Genomic DNA, 18,057 nt, shown 5'->3' with positions numbered 1-18,057 from the left:
CTCCGACCATCTCTAAAGAAAAAAAAAAGGTTTTTGCTGCTACCTTTTATTTATTTATTTATTGAACATTTGATACTACTGATAGAGGACCTGAAACTCTGGGTTAAACACATTATTAAAGAGGTGGTATGTCACAACAGACAAGGCAGTATGTCACAACAATGTCTGTATGTCACAACAGACATTTAGAGATCAAATTAATTCAATTTCAAACAAATGCAAGCATCTTCACTAAGACCATAAGACTTAACTCGATGTTTTAAATACAAAATATATATGAAATCTAAAAAAAAAATATTATTTTTATATACTGCTATAAATGCATGTAATAGTAATATTAATCATATTCCCTAATTAGAGTAAATTCTGAAAGAAATATTAAATATATAAAAACCTAAACAAAACCAATAAATAACGAAGTATTTTCAACAGTGACTTAAAAGAAAAAATGGAAATCAAAGTTTGTAGTTTGTTATAAAAATATCTGAAAACACTAAAGTATTTTAAATTTTGAAGATATTTTAAAAAGTGCTCATCATTTATTGAAGGTTTCAAAAGGTTTTTGTGTTTGGAAATTTTTAATTAATGCTGGAATTAATTTATAATTAGGTGCTCCAAAGTTTGACACAAAGTTTTCAGTTCAGACATCAAGAAGAGGGGAGAAAATAGTTTTACACTGCATTGCTCACGGAGATTTACCCATTAATTTTTCTTGGAGGAAAAACGGTGTACTTATTGATCCTGTCTTAAAACCAAGGTAAGATCTCTCCTTGGCAAGATATAACTTTGTTTTACTGCATGTCGTAAACTTACGTATGCAGTAATGTTTCATTGCTTTATAACTGCTTAAGTTTAAGAAATATTTCATTTTTATTTGTTTACATTAGACATTGCGTTAATTGTGTTTTTGTTTTTTGTTCTGTTAGTATTCTTAATTAATTGTTTTAGGTACTTTTAGACTTATTGTATAATTTTAAAAGCAAAAGAGAGACATATTTTTTTCTGTACTTCCATTGCATTAGTAAAACCTATAACAATGAACAGAGAAAATTAACGTAACGTTACTATTTTCTCAGATGGGAAAAGTAACTAGTTCATTTTAAATATATGTAAATACATACATTTTTAGGCTTTGACAATGTCATGGCTCTTATGTCCTTATCCTATGTCTCATGAAATTATGTAATTATTCCTAGTACATGCATTAAATTCTTCCGTTTTGAAAAATACTTAACTATGTATAGTTCTTCATAAGAGATAAAACGTATACTGCTTATTTTTTTGCCAGGCAAATTAATTTTGAAAGATTAATTTATTGCTACCTATTATTTATTTCTATCCAAACAAAATTGCGTTTTTAATCAAGGAAAATCCTTAGTTAATTACCATAAACAAAAGATTTATTCTTTTCCTGGCATTTAATATCCTCTTTTTTTTCTACGATGGCGATCGAAATATTTATCATGTCTGATAGATTATACTCATTTTCCGAAGTCCTTTTTTCTTCATTTTATCAGGTACAGCCAGAGCTCAGAGGACCTAAGGGAGGGTGGTGGAGTGAAATTGATTATCGAAAAGACCGAAAGAGAAGATTCTGCTTCCTTTACCTGCACAGCAGTCAACGATTTTGGAGAAGATTCCATGAATTTTCAATTAACCGTCCAAGGTAAACAGATACGAAATTTTCTAAAGGCCAAAAGAGTTGTATCTTTTATGTCTCCATGATGCATTGGCTAATGCATCAAAGCGTATTCAGTGACAGTAGCAGTTTAGAGTTTCCAATCTTCTCCGATTTAAGCGCAGAGAGGAACTTAAATGAAGTTTGTTCAGTCGGTATACAGCAATTCGATCTTTATATTAATAGTTTGCAGCGCACTTTGCATAAAAATTGAAAACATGATTTTTTTTCCTTTTTTCAATCAATTTCAAATTTTGCCTGGATAAAAATGTCTACTATGTATTACTTTTTAAAGTATTTTTGTATTGACGTTAAGTTTGCCTTTCAAATTTATTTTTTAGGAAAGTAAAATGGAAAATATTAGGTTTACAGCGCGGGTAAACTAACCGTATAAATATTTTAAACTGCGAAAATTCTTGAAGTGGAAATTTGAAGCGAATATTTCTTCATTCTAAAATATTAAAATATATTTTTCCTACAAATTGCATTTGAAGATGTGAACTAGAAGTAGTTAACGGATCTTTACTATGTGAAATTTTCGGTGCTTTCCTAGAAACTTGCAAACATTATTTTGTGTGGCACTACTCTCGGCGGATACCATTACTCCTTTAGCTCTATTTGATGTCCAGTTTCCCACCAAATGGCGGTACCTATATTCTTACGTTAAAAATTCCGTTGACACGAGATCGTCCTGTTATACAGAGGCGCAGGAACTTTGTAGAAGTAGAGGGAGCTGGGACATATTATGAGAAGTGTCAGGTATGTAAGGGGCAGAAGCAGTGGCCCCTTAAAATAATTGATGGGGGGTGTGACTTTAAAATTTTTCTTCTACATTTGAAATTAACTTCGAAGCTTCCATCTCTTTTTTTTTATCTTGTATCAAATTGTTTGTAGAGAGAATGAGGTGATAAAACTTCTGGTTTTGAAATAAGGTCAGTCAGCACTCGAAGATGAGCACGTAGAAATAGAGGAGTTTCGGGGATCCTCCCCCGGAAAATTTTCAGAATTCTTGTTCTAAAAACGAGTTTTTAGGCGATCTTTGGTAATGTCAGGGGGAGAAAAGGTTTGAATACCTTCCCTGAAAAATTTTCGAAATTAATGTCTTAAAAACGCGATTGTATACCATATTTGTTGACTTTAGTGAAAATATGACTCGAAGGATTGTCCTCGATCGATTTTTCGAATCGATTTACATCTCCCGCCCAATATTTCGATTTTGAAGTCTTGAAAACGTAATTGTAGACAACCTTCAATGATGTCAGAGGAAAAGGCTGTACCAGGGCTCTACTTTGGAAATTTTTAAACTTGAAGTCCTACTATAGAGCGTTTTTCAATGATGTTATCAGAAAAGGTTCAGAGGTTCCTTCTCGTTAATTTTTTCGAAATTATAGTCGCTAAAGCACACGACTGTGGATCATATTTGTTAGCATTAAGGGCCCAGCATTGTGTTTTAAATTGAAGTCCCAAAAACGGAACATTACATAATCTCCCACGTTTTGGAGGGCAAGGTATTCAGGGACTCTTCCGGTAATTTTCAGGGAATCGGAGCCTTGAAAACAAAATTTGAGGTGCTTTGTAATAATTTTGGAGGAAAGGGGAGGCTTCGACAACGTAGCATTTAGAAGAATTTCTTATTTTCCAAGAACTAGAAAAAGGCGTATAGATGAAACAGGAGGGCGGAGAAATAGAACGTTGGAAATGTGTTAAAATAAAGTGTTCGTTATATATTATATTGTTCAGATAAGTTTTTGTAAAAGTCTTTGATAGAAACTATAAAATATTAATATAATAATATTGTCGGGGGGTTTTTATCTGCAATAGTAGATGAAAAGTAACAATTTTGTCATGAAAATATATCTGTAAGTGACGATAAAATTGTAATTTAGAAAGCAAAAAAACAAGAATAACTGTAACTTTGTAGAGTATAATCTGAGGGTTCAGATAACTTAAAATGAGATAAGTTTTTGGAAAGTTGAAATTTTTTGAATAAGTACAAACAACCTCAGCAATCATTTTTAGTTATGTCTGGAGCATCCATGTTATTCATATTTAAATGCCAAACTGACTCATCACCCCCAGCTAGCTAGACAATCTTTTGTCCCAGAATTATAAATAAATTAGCCCAAAAATCAAAAATAGGATTTTTTTTCTAATTTGTGTGGTCTTAAAAATGTATTCTAGATGATCTTTGCTAATGCTAGGGTGGAAAAAAGGCCTGGGAGCATTTTCCTCGGCATTTTTTCGAAATTGAAACTTTAAAAATTTTATATTTTTCCTCTGATTACGTTAAGGAGGTTGGTATTTTAGGGTTCTTCCTGAAATTTTTTTCAAAATTGTTGTTCTGAAAACGCAGTTTTAGACATTATTCGGAGATGTTAATTAGAGGAGAAATCCCCTTCCAGAAATTTGTCGAAAATGAACAGTCTAAGAAACGCAGCTGTGTGCCATCTTTGATATTGTTATGAAGACTGGAAATTTATCAAAATTGGAGCTCCAAAAACAATTTTATTTGACTTTTAATGATGTTAGAGGTGAGTTTTCGGATGTTTTACCTCAGTAATTATTTGAAAGGTAAGGCCTTAAACGAAATTTAAGATTATTTTAAATTATATTGGCGGAGGGGGAGGGGAGCGGAAGCTCATTAATAAAATTTTCGAAGTTAGTTGTCAAAACGCAGTTTTAGATGATAGTTGGCTATGTTACTGGGAGGAGAGGTTCGGGATCCGTCTTCTGCAATTTTTCGATAGTGAAATTCCAGAAACGCAATTTTAGATGACTAGTTGACTCACACGAAGCATTCGAGTTCAAAGGAAGAATTTTCTGATTTCAATGCAACCTCGAGATGCTATAGACCAAAGCAATGCGTAGTAAAGCAGCAAAATAAATTGAAATTTATCCTTCTGCAAAGTCAAACTGCTATTTACCCACTTAAAATCAATGTTTTATTTCCTGATTTTAACAACAACAGATATACTGCTTAGAATTTTGCATATTAGTATAAACTTGGATTAACATTCTGCTGAAAAACAATAGAAACCCATTAAAACGATATTTTTCGTTCCAGATTTGAACTCCCACCCTTTCCGTCATTAGCATGCTGCTTTATCCAACCAAGCCAATGTGTCTTCGCTCTCAGCTGCTATTCATTTCCAAAATTATTTGAGTGGTTTGGTTTTTCCAGAATGAAAGTTTCAATTTCCAGCCTCATATTTTTATTTGTTTGAAATACAAGAGTTTGCGGCCCCCGTCAAAAAAAAAAAAAAAAAACTTTCAACATCTTGGACTTATATGGTAGTTCAGAGTTATCTTAGTTTTTACACTTTCTTTTGTTTTAAATGTCATGTCTCCAAAACATCGCTATAAAATTTTTGTTTAATTTCGCCTTTTGTATTTAAACACTTAGAAATAGCACACTAGCAGTGGTGTGACTAGTCATGACGTTTTTAAATCTCGCCTTACTCTGTTTCAACTTTTTCTCTAATTAAAATGTATTTTGGTGGCACATATATTTTTCTCTACTTAATCACTATTTTCCTGATGATATTTTTACGAAAAGAAAAACAAAGAGAAAAAGAAAAGAAAAGAAGAAATTTAAAAATGCCAGCAGCCCCTATGAAGTTATGTTTATTTACGTATTCATTTTTTACTTGATTAACGCTTGTCATAGATTTGTACTAAACACTGAATACTTTCTTTTCGTTAAAAAATGTTCGAAACGTTCGCTTCAGCGCTCCTCAGAGGTAAATCATCACCTTGCTTGGATGATCCTAAATAATGTTCAGAGATTGCATTTGCTTTCAAATTTTGCAGAAAAAAACTCTTTTTCACACTTTAATTCTATTTGTTCACTTATTATTTCTATTACATGTTCTTAAGATCGCAAAGGTTTCCTTTCTGCTTTTTTTTTTTTTTTTCATCACTAATATGAAATTGGTGACGCCATTTCTGAAAAACTGGGGGGGATTGGTAGTAAAACCCTTCTTGGTGACAGCTCTGGTGCCCCCCCCCCCAAAAAAAATGTTTGTTACGCTACGCCTCTGACTGGTACTGATTTTCGCTGCCCGCGGAGTATAGAGTCCACTTTCCGGCATTTCGGCAATCAAGAGTGTTTAAACAGTGAAAAAAAAGGTGAAGGTGAATTCAAGTGCACTGACCTCTCCGTCTGCTTACCCGAAATTCCCAAAAAAGGCAGATCACATTTTTGAAATCAAGTTTGAGGTAAACAATGTTCGGCAAAAAATAGTAGTGCAAGAATTTTCCGGGGGAGCTGGGCCGGTCTGAAATATTACAGGGGGAGCTTAAGCTCCCTCAGCTCCCCCGGTTCCGACGCCTATGCTGTTATAATAAACATTCGATTGTTTTTAAACATGCTACATAATCATACGACATGATCGCAGAAAATTTTCTGCAATAATAACTACCGAGTCCGCTAATTAGAATATCTGTTAAAAGAATATGCTGCTTAATATATATTATATTTTCAATACACCAAACCTATGTAATGTGTTATTTTGATCCCGGTTAATGGAATATGCCGCTTATTAGAATATTTTGTTCGTGGCAACATGGCTATTCTATTAAGCGGGTTCGAATGTATGTTGTGGCTATCACGAAACTTTCTTCTATATCTTTCATCTTTAACAGCAAAAAAAAAAAAAAAAACGCACACAAAAACTTGACGACCGTCTCAATTTCCGAACTATCGCAAAAGTAAATCAAAGAGTGAAACTTGAAAGTTATTTTAAAAGCCTAGCTTGAATTAATTAGATATTTTATTTGTTAACAAACATAAGATGGCAACATTTGAAAATTTTAAATCATTGAGAAAATATTTCCGATTATTTCCCAACAATTAAAGTCATGTGAAATACAGAGAGGGCAGTCTGTTAAGATTTATCTTTCTTACTGTTAAATTAATAAAACTATTTTTACTCGCACAAAAAAAAAAAAAATAAATAAATAAAAATAAAAAAATAAATAAATAAATAAAAATATAAAAAAATAAATAAATAAATAAAAATAAAATAAAAATCAGCCTCTCTTGTTGTGATTCGCACAAAAATTGAACCAACGCCTCTTTACATGTAGGTTCACATTTATTCCAAATTTCATTCAGAACGTAGCATTACTTCTTGAGATAAAGCACTCGCAATGAGAAAAGAAGAACGAATGTATCACCCATTTTTAGCTATTGACGTCAAAATAACATCAGCTCTTGTACCCCCTAAGGGCTACTTGTTGATAAATTTTTGTTTGATTCCGTTCATTATTTCTTGAGATAAAGCAGTCACAAGTGACGACAAAAGACGTTCTATAGCTCAGCCCCCAGCGGAACTATTAACACCAAAATTGAATCAGTATCTGTACATGTAGGGGACACATATGAACCAAATTTTGTTTCATTCCACCAGTTACTTCCTGGAGAATAGAAGGCACGCATAACTTAAGAAATGTTCCATTGCTCAACCTCTTTTGAAGGAATTTTGCACCAAAAACCAATGGGCACAAGTTCGCATAAGGACATGTGTACCAAATATGTGTACCAAATTTCGTTTGATTTCATGCGGTAGTTTTTGGTGCAGAGCGGCCACAAAAAACCGGTGACACACATACGAACGGACAAACATTTTCCAAAAATGGTCGACATGGACGTTCGAACTCGTCCAAAATTGAAATTCGAAAATTTGCACGAATCCTATAATTTCTTCTATATATTAGATATAGAAGAAAAAAAAACCAACCGACATGAGCCGGGTTAAAACTATGAAACTTGAGCTTAAAATGCAAGCGACGTTCCCTTATGGCTAACCGATAATACTAATAGAGTATATCTAATTATTAATAGTAATTCTTTTGGCAGCAATATTTAATATTTCCATAAACATTGTTAGCCTTTTGGAGGAATGAAACTCCTCCCTTGTTTAGCCTAGTTGACCTAAAGATAATGGATTTAAACAAATATATTTTTTAAAATCTTCCAGATGTTCCCGACGCTCCCCAGAATTTGGAAATACATGATGTTGGCAGCCGATCCGTCCGATTGACATGGAATAGACCATTTGATGGCAATTTACCAATTCTTAAGTACACAGCCGCTTGGAGGGATTTAGAAGGTACACATTTTCTCTGAAAGAGAAGAATTAACAATGTTCTTATGCTGAACAATTTTAATTGTTAACTCAAAACATATTGATTGAATTTTTATCAAGTTGAAGTGTAAACAACCGATCAATTGAAAATATTTTCAATCACATTCATATTTGGGGCAGTGAGAAGCAAAGGGATGTAAATGTATATTTTCATGTTTTGAGCAAAACGCTCTTAAAGTAGCGGTCATAGGAAGGCTTTCATTAAAAAAAATTACTAAATCATCTTGTATAACAGCTATTTCCAGGGCTACTAGTACTACATTTTGCCCTAAGAAAGAGGAGAGGTTTACCTGCCATTTGTAATGGTTGTCAACAAATTTTTAATTTTGGCACTTACACCTCTTTGCTTCTCACTGCCTCAATTATAATAAGACAAAGAAAACAAAAACCTAGCCCATTAACTTAGTAGTATTTTCTTCGAGCAAAAAAAAAAAATGTATGAAAGCAAAACAGGGGGTGAATTTTTTTCAGATGAAAGCACCTTTAATTTGTTTCTAGACCCCTTAATTTGTTTTCTTATGTACACTGTATAAATTTTCTAGAACTAATTTAAAAGTCTCTATTATAATTACGCTACATTTTCAAACAACATGAATTATTAAAATGATCTTCTTGCATAATCAAGTACGGTTCATTTCAAAGGTCCATTCTTTTGCTCTAAGATCTTCATCTCTATCATATTAAATATGCTTTCGCGACAAAAATTGCATTACAAATATATGCTAATGATACAAGAATGTAAATTTTGCCGTAAATCATCCCTTCCTCTTCTCCTTCAAAATATGTAAGTCATTTAAAAGAATCGGAGCATGAATATTTCTGACTCCATTATACTTTCTCAACTTCCTCAGCTTCTTATTTTGATCTTGTTTTGCATTAAATAAATGGAAGAAATGCCTCTAGGCTTCTAAAAGCTTTATTTCGTATCGAATCCGTCGTGTTATGAGAGATACACGCAAAAAATAAACCCGAAGCCATTTTAGAGATATATTGCGATATTTTGTTCGAAGAACTTACATATTTTCCGCTTTTAATGTTTTCTCATTCTTCAGTTTATTTCTGTAAGGTAATACTTTTTGATGAGCGAAATTGAGAATATTTATTCAAAACAATCTAGTAATACAAACATTTCAATTGAAAATCAATAGCATTGCATCAATTGGCTTTCAATTATTTTAAAAAATAGGGATTTCATATTTTTCAGTACTCATTTTGGAACATTAACAAATATAGTCAATAAACAAATTGAAGAAATGAACATGATAAGGACATGATTTGTGAAAGGTTAACCCTAAACATTCTTTTTTCTCAGACGTTGTCTAAATTTGAACTCTGAACGCTTACAATACAGTAAACTTTTAAATATTTTTGTATTATTTTATTACACGCGTTAAAAAAAACAGCTTGAAAAATAAACATTTAAAGTCATGGTAGGCTCCTGCAATCTTAACATCCCAATATAATTTATTTATTTTTCCTTTTAATTGTCTTACGGGTATACCAGTAGAAGTAAAGGGGGGGAAAATAGCGTTTTTTCCTCATTTGTTCAAAAAATGAATAATGTAAACTAAAAGGTAGTGATCATACATTAGAGATAGAAATAGAGTAGTATTTACTAGTATGTCTTGTTAAAGATAGAATAATAATTATAGAACTGTCATTCTTGAAAATCTAGCGATATTCATAAGGTTAAAATATAAACTGTATGGAATCATTTGGCAAAACAGTTGCCAGTTACAATTTCCAAATGTTCTGATAACTTCTTTAAATTCAAATGTTTTCTGTAAAGTTCGAAACAAATCTTCATAATTTTCATTAACTAATAAATATAAATACCATGAACTCCGGTTACAATGAACTTTAAGGTACCACAAATTGTGTTCGATGTAACCTTCCTTGCAATGTGACGAATCCAATCGATGTAACTGCAATTAAATTGGGTTTAAAAATTAATTTCGTTGAAATGGAAAATTCGTTGGACTGGTATTCGTTGTGGAGGGATTTTATTGTAATTGCGACTACTTTTTATTACTTTCCTTTTGCAGAAAGTTGATTAAATTTGTCAAGATTGGACTATAATGGAAACGCATAGCTGTATTTCTCAACATTATATCTATGTTTACATCCTAAAAAAATTGGAACCGCCGACTACTGGATTTATATATATGTAAGAATATTGCATGTCTCTACCATGGCCGGTTAATAGAACATGTGTCGTCATTAAAACTGGCTTACCACGTTTCAATGAAATGTCGTTATTACCGAAAAAATTAAGTAGATTACAATCAGGAAAGCATGTAATTAGTTTTGGTTATGTTTTTCATATCGTACTAAGTACGAAAAATTTTATTTTTGTCAAAATCCACAATCCAACTGTCTACTGGTGTACGATGCTCTTGTGTAGGTTATGTGGACTGTATTTCAATAGGCAATAAACTCAATTCGTACAATACAATACATTTATTAAAAACGTGTAAATATAAAATCATACTATGAACTAAAGAAACTGAAAACACCGCCCTAACCATTAACAGAACTGACAACAACCAACAAAAACTAACAACTAACCTGGCAAAAATAATCAAAATCAGTTTTTATGACATAGGGGCACGTGTGCGCACCTACTTGACGCACACTGCCAACGCGCCCTCTACTTTAATGTATGCAAGGGATTTAACAACTGGTGCTTTTACCGTAACTAAGCAAGAAGGACGTGATTTAAATATGAACAAAGTTATTAAGTGTTTGCAATTTTATCAATGAAATTAAAAGTTATTGTTTATGTTTAACACATGGTATTTACCTGTTCCACTTATAATTAAAGGTCAGGCAGTAGGAGGACCTTTAACTATCACGTACGAAGAGACAACATTAACTATTAGAAGTTTAAGGCCAAAAACTCGATATTTTTTTCGAGTTAAATGTGAGAATTCCCTTGGTGAGAGCCAGTATGGAGCAGAAGTAGCTGTTACAACTCTGGAAGAACGTAGGTATAAAGATTTTTCTGCTATTTCATGCTCAACTATGTATAACTTTGTTTTAAAAACGAGTAAGAAATATAAGCTTAGGATATTTGTTAAAGAAAATGCGCTTGAAGTTTAAAAAGACACATGCTTTAAAGACGAGTTTCATAGATTTAGTTTAATAGGACTTTTCTGCCGTCACGTGACCCTCCTGACACAAATATATTTTTATTAAACAATTTCGTTATTTAAAATTTAATTTATTCGTGCACATCACGTACGGGACATCCAAAGTCAACCACTTAAAACTTGTTTCTGAATTAGTTAATACATTTGCTCTACTTATATATTACTGTTAAAATAAATTGTAACTTTAACGTTAGTTTAAAAATTCATAATCCATTTTAATAAATGAATTTCATATGTAATCTAGACTGTAAAATAAGATTATCTTCCTGTCTAAGAACAAACAAGCTGACTATCAATCATATCAATGAATGTGTTATTTTAATTTCGTATTTGTTTAATATCGTCCCTGCTACCAAAATAGAAAATAAATCAGTAATGCAGTACTTTGAGAGTATAGTAAATGATAAAAATGGAATTATAATAAATATGAAAGAAACAAAAAAAGATAAAACGTAGCTTTATTCGAGAATTTTTATTCTTTCTTTTCAAGTAAATTAATGTCCTTAATATTGATTAAAGTTTCTTTTAAATAGCCCCTAGAGATGCACCGTTATCTGTAAAAGCAGTTCCAACATCATCCAGAGCTGTCAATGTCAGCTGGCAGGTAGGAATACAAAAATTTTTTCTTTAGATTTTTCCTACAATTTTCTGTTGCATAACAAAAGCATCATTTGAAGATATCGCAAAAGCAAAAATATGTTTTTTTCTTAGATTACGCTTTTGTTCGAATGTTTAATGTTTTTTAAGTTCCTTTTTATCCACTAAACATGAATAATTACGTAAAAGAATGTGAAAATATTCATTGGATATATCCAAATGGGACACAAATGAGATTTGAGAAAAAAGAACATTGGAATGGTATGTGCGTTTGAATTTATATGTTATTAGCTTGAAAAATGTTCTGACTACAATACATGATAATTAAAAAATATACTAATAAAACTTGCAACAGATATAATGTACTCGCATTATTGTGTGTGACACTTTAGTTGACAAGAAAATATTTGCATAAATGAAAAAAAAAGTTTGGTAATAGAAGTAGGATAAGATATTATGAATAAGAAACTTGGTGTTTTTCATATGGGAAATAAGGCACTTAAGCAATCACTGCGGGAATTTGTCAGAATTGTTCAACAACGCGGCTTTCAGTTCTTTGATGACTGTGTAAGGTGGTAAGCGAGTTGATGTTTCTCTCCCTGAACTTCCCAGAAATACTCTTCTGAGTTGAGGTTTAGATACTTAGGAAGCCAATCCTTCTCATGAATATCTAAACGGCCTCCTGCCTTGTCCAGTGGTCAGATAAGTCTGACTACGACATGAAGGTCAAGGTTCGAATTTCTCTCAATGAAATTGATATCTTAAAACTGTTGCAATAAGTTGGCTATGGTGTTAAACTCTACATTGAATTATTCACCTGAATTATTAAAAGGGATTTGGGACTTGCCCCTTTCAAGCATCACCACGGTTTGTCATCTCAATCTATCTATTGAACAATGCTGGTTTAGATTTTGCTTCTCATCCCCTTCAAACATAATAAAAATTATGTTTTTTTTTTTCTTCTTATCGAATAGGTGTCATTTAATAATATGTTTCTAACTAATTATAACTATAGTTTTTTATTCGATTTTACTTCGTAGGTTATATAGGCTTTACTTTCTTCTATATTTGTGATAGGAATTCGATTTTAAGGTCCTAGAAAGCCGGCTGGAGTCGACGGGAAAAATCACCGGCTTCCAAAATTTTAGAATCTTTCACTCCTAATCCTTTAATGCAAATGCCATCCGACTCCGAATTTTAAAGGACTGGAGGAGTTGTGGAATTGGAGCGAAAAAGGCCGACTCCGACTCTTGGAAATTTAAGCTTTCGACATTAGACTCCGATTCCTTTACCCAAAATTAGCTCGACTACTATCTGTCTATAGCTCTGACTGAAGGAGCAGAAGTCAGCTGATAACTGCATTTCTATGTTGACTCTTAACAACTATTTGCCTTAAACTGACTTAAGCGACTGCTGGGAAGTTTTAAAACCACTAGATATATATTCTGATTTACTAAGGTTATTGAACTAAATGTTATTCAAATTAAATATGCTGTTTTGACGATTGAATCAATATACATTTTTTTCCAGTCTCCAAAAAGCAGCGATGGTGCCGGAAATGTCGATGGATTTTATGTAGGATACAAAGTGCGGGGTGGAACCGAACAATATACTTTCAAATCTGTGCCTTCCTCTCAAGAATTTTTTCAGCACTTTGAAATACAAAATTTAAATAGATATACTGATTACAGCATCGTTGTTCAGCCATTTAACAGCAGAGGACCTGGGCCACCTTCGGAGGAAGTGGAAGTTCGAACAATGGAATTCGGTAATTATAATTTTCCTATACTTAATCATTATTATGTATAATAATGTATGTTTTTATGTGAGTTTCATTTTTAGTGCTTCTTCTTTTCTTTCTTTCTATTCTTTTTTTGAAAACGATTAAAGGAGTATTTTTTTTTACAATAGTAGACATTAGTAGTTTTTGCATTGCTTAAAGGTGCTGCGACTTGGCAGTAGGGTAATAATGCCGGTTCTGCCCCAAGAGGCGGCTCTGCGGCTATGAGCCGCCTCCCAATCCCTCCGCCTCCCTGATGCCGCCCCCACCGCCTCCCAATCCCTGCGCCTCCCCCAGCCGTTCCTTCCCTCGCCGCGTGAGTTGAGTTGTCCGTGAAAGATTACGAGGTTTCTGGTTGTCATGACAACCAGAGTTTTGGGATGGCAACACTTCGTAGAAGTTTTCGGATGGCAACACTTGTTTTTCGTAACCTTTTACGAGTTTTGGGATGGCAACACTCAACGTAGAAGTTTCGGATGTGAATATTTTTACGCGAACTTTGAAGATTTTATTTTTGCAATGCTCCTAGCGCCATCTATTGAGAGGTTGATTTTTTATTTCCGAACTTTGAATATTTCTGCGAATTTAATTATTTTTATTTTTACAGAATGTCGCGGCCGGGAATCGAACACCCAAACTTTGAGTTAGCAAAAACGTATGCTAACCACTATGCTATATTTTCCATTACTCTTTCAGTCTTAATGTGAATCTGTACCATGACAACGAAAATTACAATTAAATTAATTTTAAAACCATCAGTTAATTTACTCTTTAGTACTAATCATGGCATATCATTAACTGAATTTCAGCTCATAATTGAAACTATCGTCATTATTATTATTTTTCATAATAACAAAGTTTTCACTTAAGTAAAGATTTATTTAAATACAACCCATTCCAGATTTTAGATTTATTTCAATGCTTTGTGGGCTTGAAATATATTTTAAACTTTGATTTTCTTTTTCATGCATTTCAAACCTTATCATTTTTATTTTTTCTAACTTGTTAAATTTTCTTAACTAATTTCTTTTTTCTTTGTCAAATTTACAAATAATTTTTCTAACTTGTAAAAATTTCGAAGAAATAATTTTCTTAACTAATTTTTTTTTTTTTTTTTTTTTACTTTCATACAACAAAATATTTTTTTCTTATTTGTTAAATTTTCTAAGAAATAATTAACTTAAATATTCTTTCATACATTTTGAACTTTAACGTTTTTTCCTGTCATTTAGCACTTTGATTATTTTTTTTTTCACTATTTTAGCGTTTTTCAATTATTTTCAGTCTTCAACTATTTTCTTAGCTTTTTAGTCTTTAACTAATTTCAAGCATTTCACACTTAAATTATTTTTTCGTGATTTCGATTTTTTTTTAGTATATTTTAGAGTTTGATCATTTTCTCGCTTGTTTTTACTTTATCGTTTTTTTCCCGATATTTTTAAACTTAGAAATTTTTCGCAATTAGTGACAGGAATCGAAACCTCAAATTTTTCGAAACATTATCAGGTCTACAATTTTCATCCAACTAATTTAATTTAAAAACTTGCAATCAATTTACTCTTAGTAGTAATTAACACTTATCATTAACAAATTTTCACGGATTTTAAAAAATCAACTTAATTATTTTTTTCCAGTAAGCAAATTTCGCACTCAAGTTACATTCCAACACTGCATATACGTTTCAAGAGTTTCATTGAATTTATCACGTACCATTTAATTAACTCTAATAAATACTTTTTCATTAATACTTAACTTAATCATTTTATCATACATTTATTCCAGTTACAAAATTATGCTTAAAAGTTATTTATTTTTCTTAGCACAAGAAATATTAACATGTTCCTACTAAAATGCATTTCACTCTAGTTTGAGTTTACTAAAATAGCAACTCATTTACGATTTAGATTCATTTAATCGTCTTTGATTCTTTTTCGTTATTATTATTTTACATTATCACATACGTTATTATTTTTATACATTTATCTATTTAATTTTCCAAAATCTACAATCAATTTACTCTTCGTATTAATTAACACTTATCACTATCAAATATTTTCATGAATTTTAAAAATTATCTTCTTAAATAATTTTTTACTGTAACCAAATTTCCCACTCAAGTTATATTTTATCACTACATATGCTTTTCATGAGTTTCATTTAATTTATCGCATTTCATTTAATTAACTCTAATAATTATTTTTTATCATCGATATTTAAGTTAATCATATTTTCCTTTCTTTATTATTTTTTTTCATGCAAACACTCTTGATGGAATAAAATAAAATTTTCAACTTTCATGAATTAAATCCCCTCTGACTATTTTATTTTACTTTACCATTCTTTACTATTTTACTTACTGCGTTTTACTATTTATCATTCATTACAGCTTTTCCAAAATATTAGTTTACAACCAACTAATTTCATTAACAGAATTTTCATTACAATTTATAAATTTCACTTTTATTTAATTATTTTTACCTACGGTAAAATAAAACACATCACATAAAAAAGTTAAACATCAATGAAGAACCCGAGAAATGTTAAAATTATAAGTCGAGTATCAAAACTTCATGTCAGCAAATTTTAAAAATAGACTTACCGAAAAATAACTTCTACTGAAATTCATTTCAAAACTTGGAATCAATTTACTCTTAGCATTAATAAACACTTATCATTAAGAAATTTTCATGGATTTTAAAAATCAACTTATTTAATTTTTTCCAGTAAGCAAATTTCGCACTCAAGTTACATTTTATCACTACATATGCTTTTCAAGAGTTTTATTGAATTTATCACATTTTATTTAATTAATTTTGATTAGTATTAAACTTAGTCATTTTATCGCTTAGTATTTAACTTAATCATTTTCTTGCTTGTTTTTACTTTATCGTTTTTTTTCCCGTTATTTTTAAACTTAGAAATTTTTCACAATTAGTAACAGGAATCGAACCCACAAATTTTTCGAAACATTATCAGGTCTACAATTTTCATCCAACTAATTTATTTTAAAAACTTGCAATCAATTTACTCTTAGTAGTAATTAACACTTATCATTAATAAATTTTCACGATTTTAAAAAATCAACTTATTTAATTTTTTTCCAGTAAGCAAATTTCGCACTCAAGTTACATTTCATCACTTTATATGCTTTTCAAGAGTTTCATTTAATTTATCACATTTTATTTAATCAACTCTATTAATTATTTTTTGATTAGTATTTAACTTAGTCATTTTATCGCATAGTGTTTTACTTTATTATTATTATTATTTTTTTTTCATACAAGCACTCTTGTTAGAATAAAACAAAATTTTCAACCTTCATGAATTAGAATCACTTTGACTATTTCATTTTCCCAATAATATTTTACTTTAACAACTAATTTCTTTAACAAAATCGATATCATTTATTTTAGTCTTTATCCTTTTCGAACGATACATTCAAATGGACAGCTATACGTTAAATTAAGAAACTTAATCTAAATTTTGACAAATTAAGTTATAGCTAAATACTGACTAAAATTAAGTACAAAAGACTAACCTTTTTGGGGTGAAATCCCTCAAGTACCAGCTATCGCGAAGTTATTTAAAAACAGTGAATGAAATTGTAATAAGTGGATTGTTAATTATAACTCAATCTCACAAATTACAACGACACGCATGTTTTATTTGAAATCGCTGCATACGGCTGTTTGCCCATCGTCGATTTGCAGAAGGCATGCCGTGAAATCGCAAATCAACGCGTCTGTTGAAAAAAACTACCGTAATCCCAAAGAACTTCGCATCGTCCACACACACCGATGCGAATTGAGAAAATGACTTTATCAATATTGCTATCTACCCCTTTACCGATAACTGATAACAAACCCCACGTGCGAGTATTATTCACCACCTGGCCTACGTCTTTCAAGTGATGTCACTGTTTCTGACCAATTAAAATTAGTTCACGTTTCTCAAATATCAAGCACCATAGATCGACAATAGCCTGATGTCAGGTTTTCCAAACAAAATTTTAGATTTTAATTCGTAGTTTCGAATTAATTTCTTTTTCATTTCCAACTTATATAAAAAATTTCCAGCTTGTAAGAATATTTCTTTCAAAAACAGATTTTTGATTCAAAACAGTATTTTTTCAAACTTGTAATATTTTTCTACTTAGAAAATGAAATCAAAAATTTTTGTTTTCTTTAATCATATAAAATGTTTTTAAGAAATAATTTCTCAAACTTGTAATATTTTTCCACTAATTAAAAAAAATCAATTTTTTTTTCAATCATATAAAAATAAATTTTTAATCTTACAACAATAAATTTTTCCGCAAAAATATTTTTTTCAAAACAAAATAATAATAATAATAATACTTTTGTAACATTATTTTTTTTTCTCTTCAATCTTTTTTTTTTTTTTTTTCAAAAATTTTCAAACTTACAAAATAAAATTTTTTTAACTGAATCTTCAAACGAAATGATTTAATTAAATTTAAAACTCAATATCACTTTACTCTTAGTATTAATAACCAATAGCACTTAACCATTTACTCTTTGCACTCTAAGTATTAATTAACACACACGCATTACAAATAATAATAATAATGTTTAAGATACTTACAAATCATCCACTCAAGCTTTCAAATATCCATCTAGCATGTTATTGTTCATTCGTGTGAGGGAACTTGTAATAAAACTTTACTTATCAACCGAAATT

At 30.8% G+C, this 18,057-nt stretch overlaps 1 protein-coding gene across 1 annotated transcript in view; it reads left to right on the top strand.

Moving 5' to 3' along the window:
• LOC129222094 (cell adhesion molecule Dscam2-like) overlaps window positions 1-18,057 on the top strand; it is a 100,914-nt gene that overhangs the window by 45,630 nt on the left and 37,227 nt on the right. The window contains exons 10-15 of the mRNA XM_054856530.1: window positions 610-757; window positions 1,518-1,666; window positions 7,660-7,791; window positions 10,652-10,813; window positions 11,513-11,583; window positions 13,107-13,344. Of these exons, the coding sequence (XP_054712505.1) occupies window positions 610-757; window positions 1,518-1,666; window positions 7,660-7,791; window positions 10,652-10,813; window positions 11,513-11,583; window positions 13,107-13,344 (900 nt within the window). The remainder of the gene's footprint in view (window positions 1-609; window positions 758-1,517; window positions 1,667-7,659; window positions 7,792-10,651; window positions 10,814-11,512; window positions 11,584-13,106; window positions 13,345-18,057) is intronic.

The sequence above is a fragment of the Uloborus diversus genome, chromosome 5, assembly GCF_026930045.1.
Source record: "Uloborus diversus isolate 005 chromosome 5, Udiv.v.3.1, whole genome shotgun sequence".
NCBI lineage: Eukaryota > Metazoa > Arthropoda > Arachnida > Araneae > Uloboridae > Uloborus > Uloborus diversus.
This window is presented reverse-complemented; position numbering and strand designations above follow the sequence as displayed.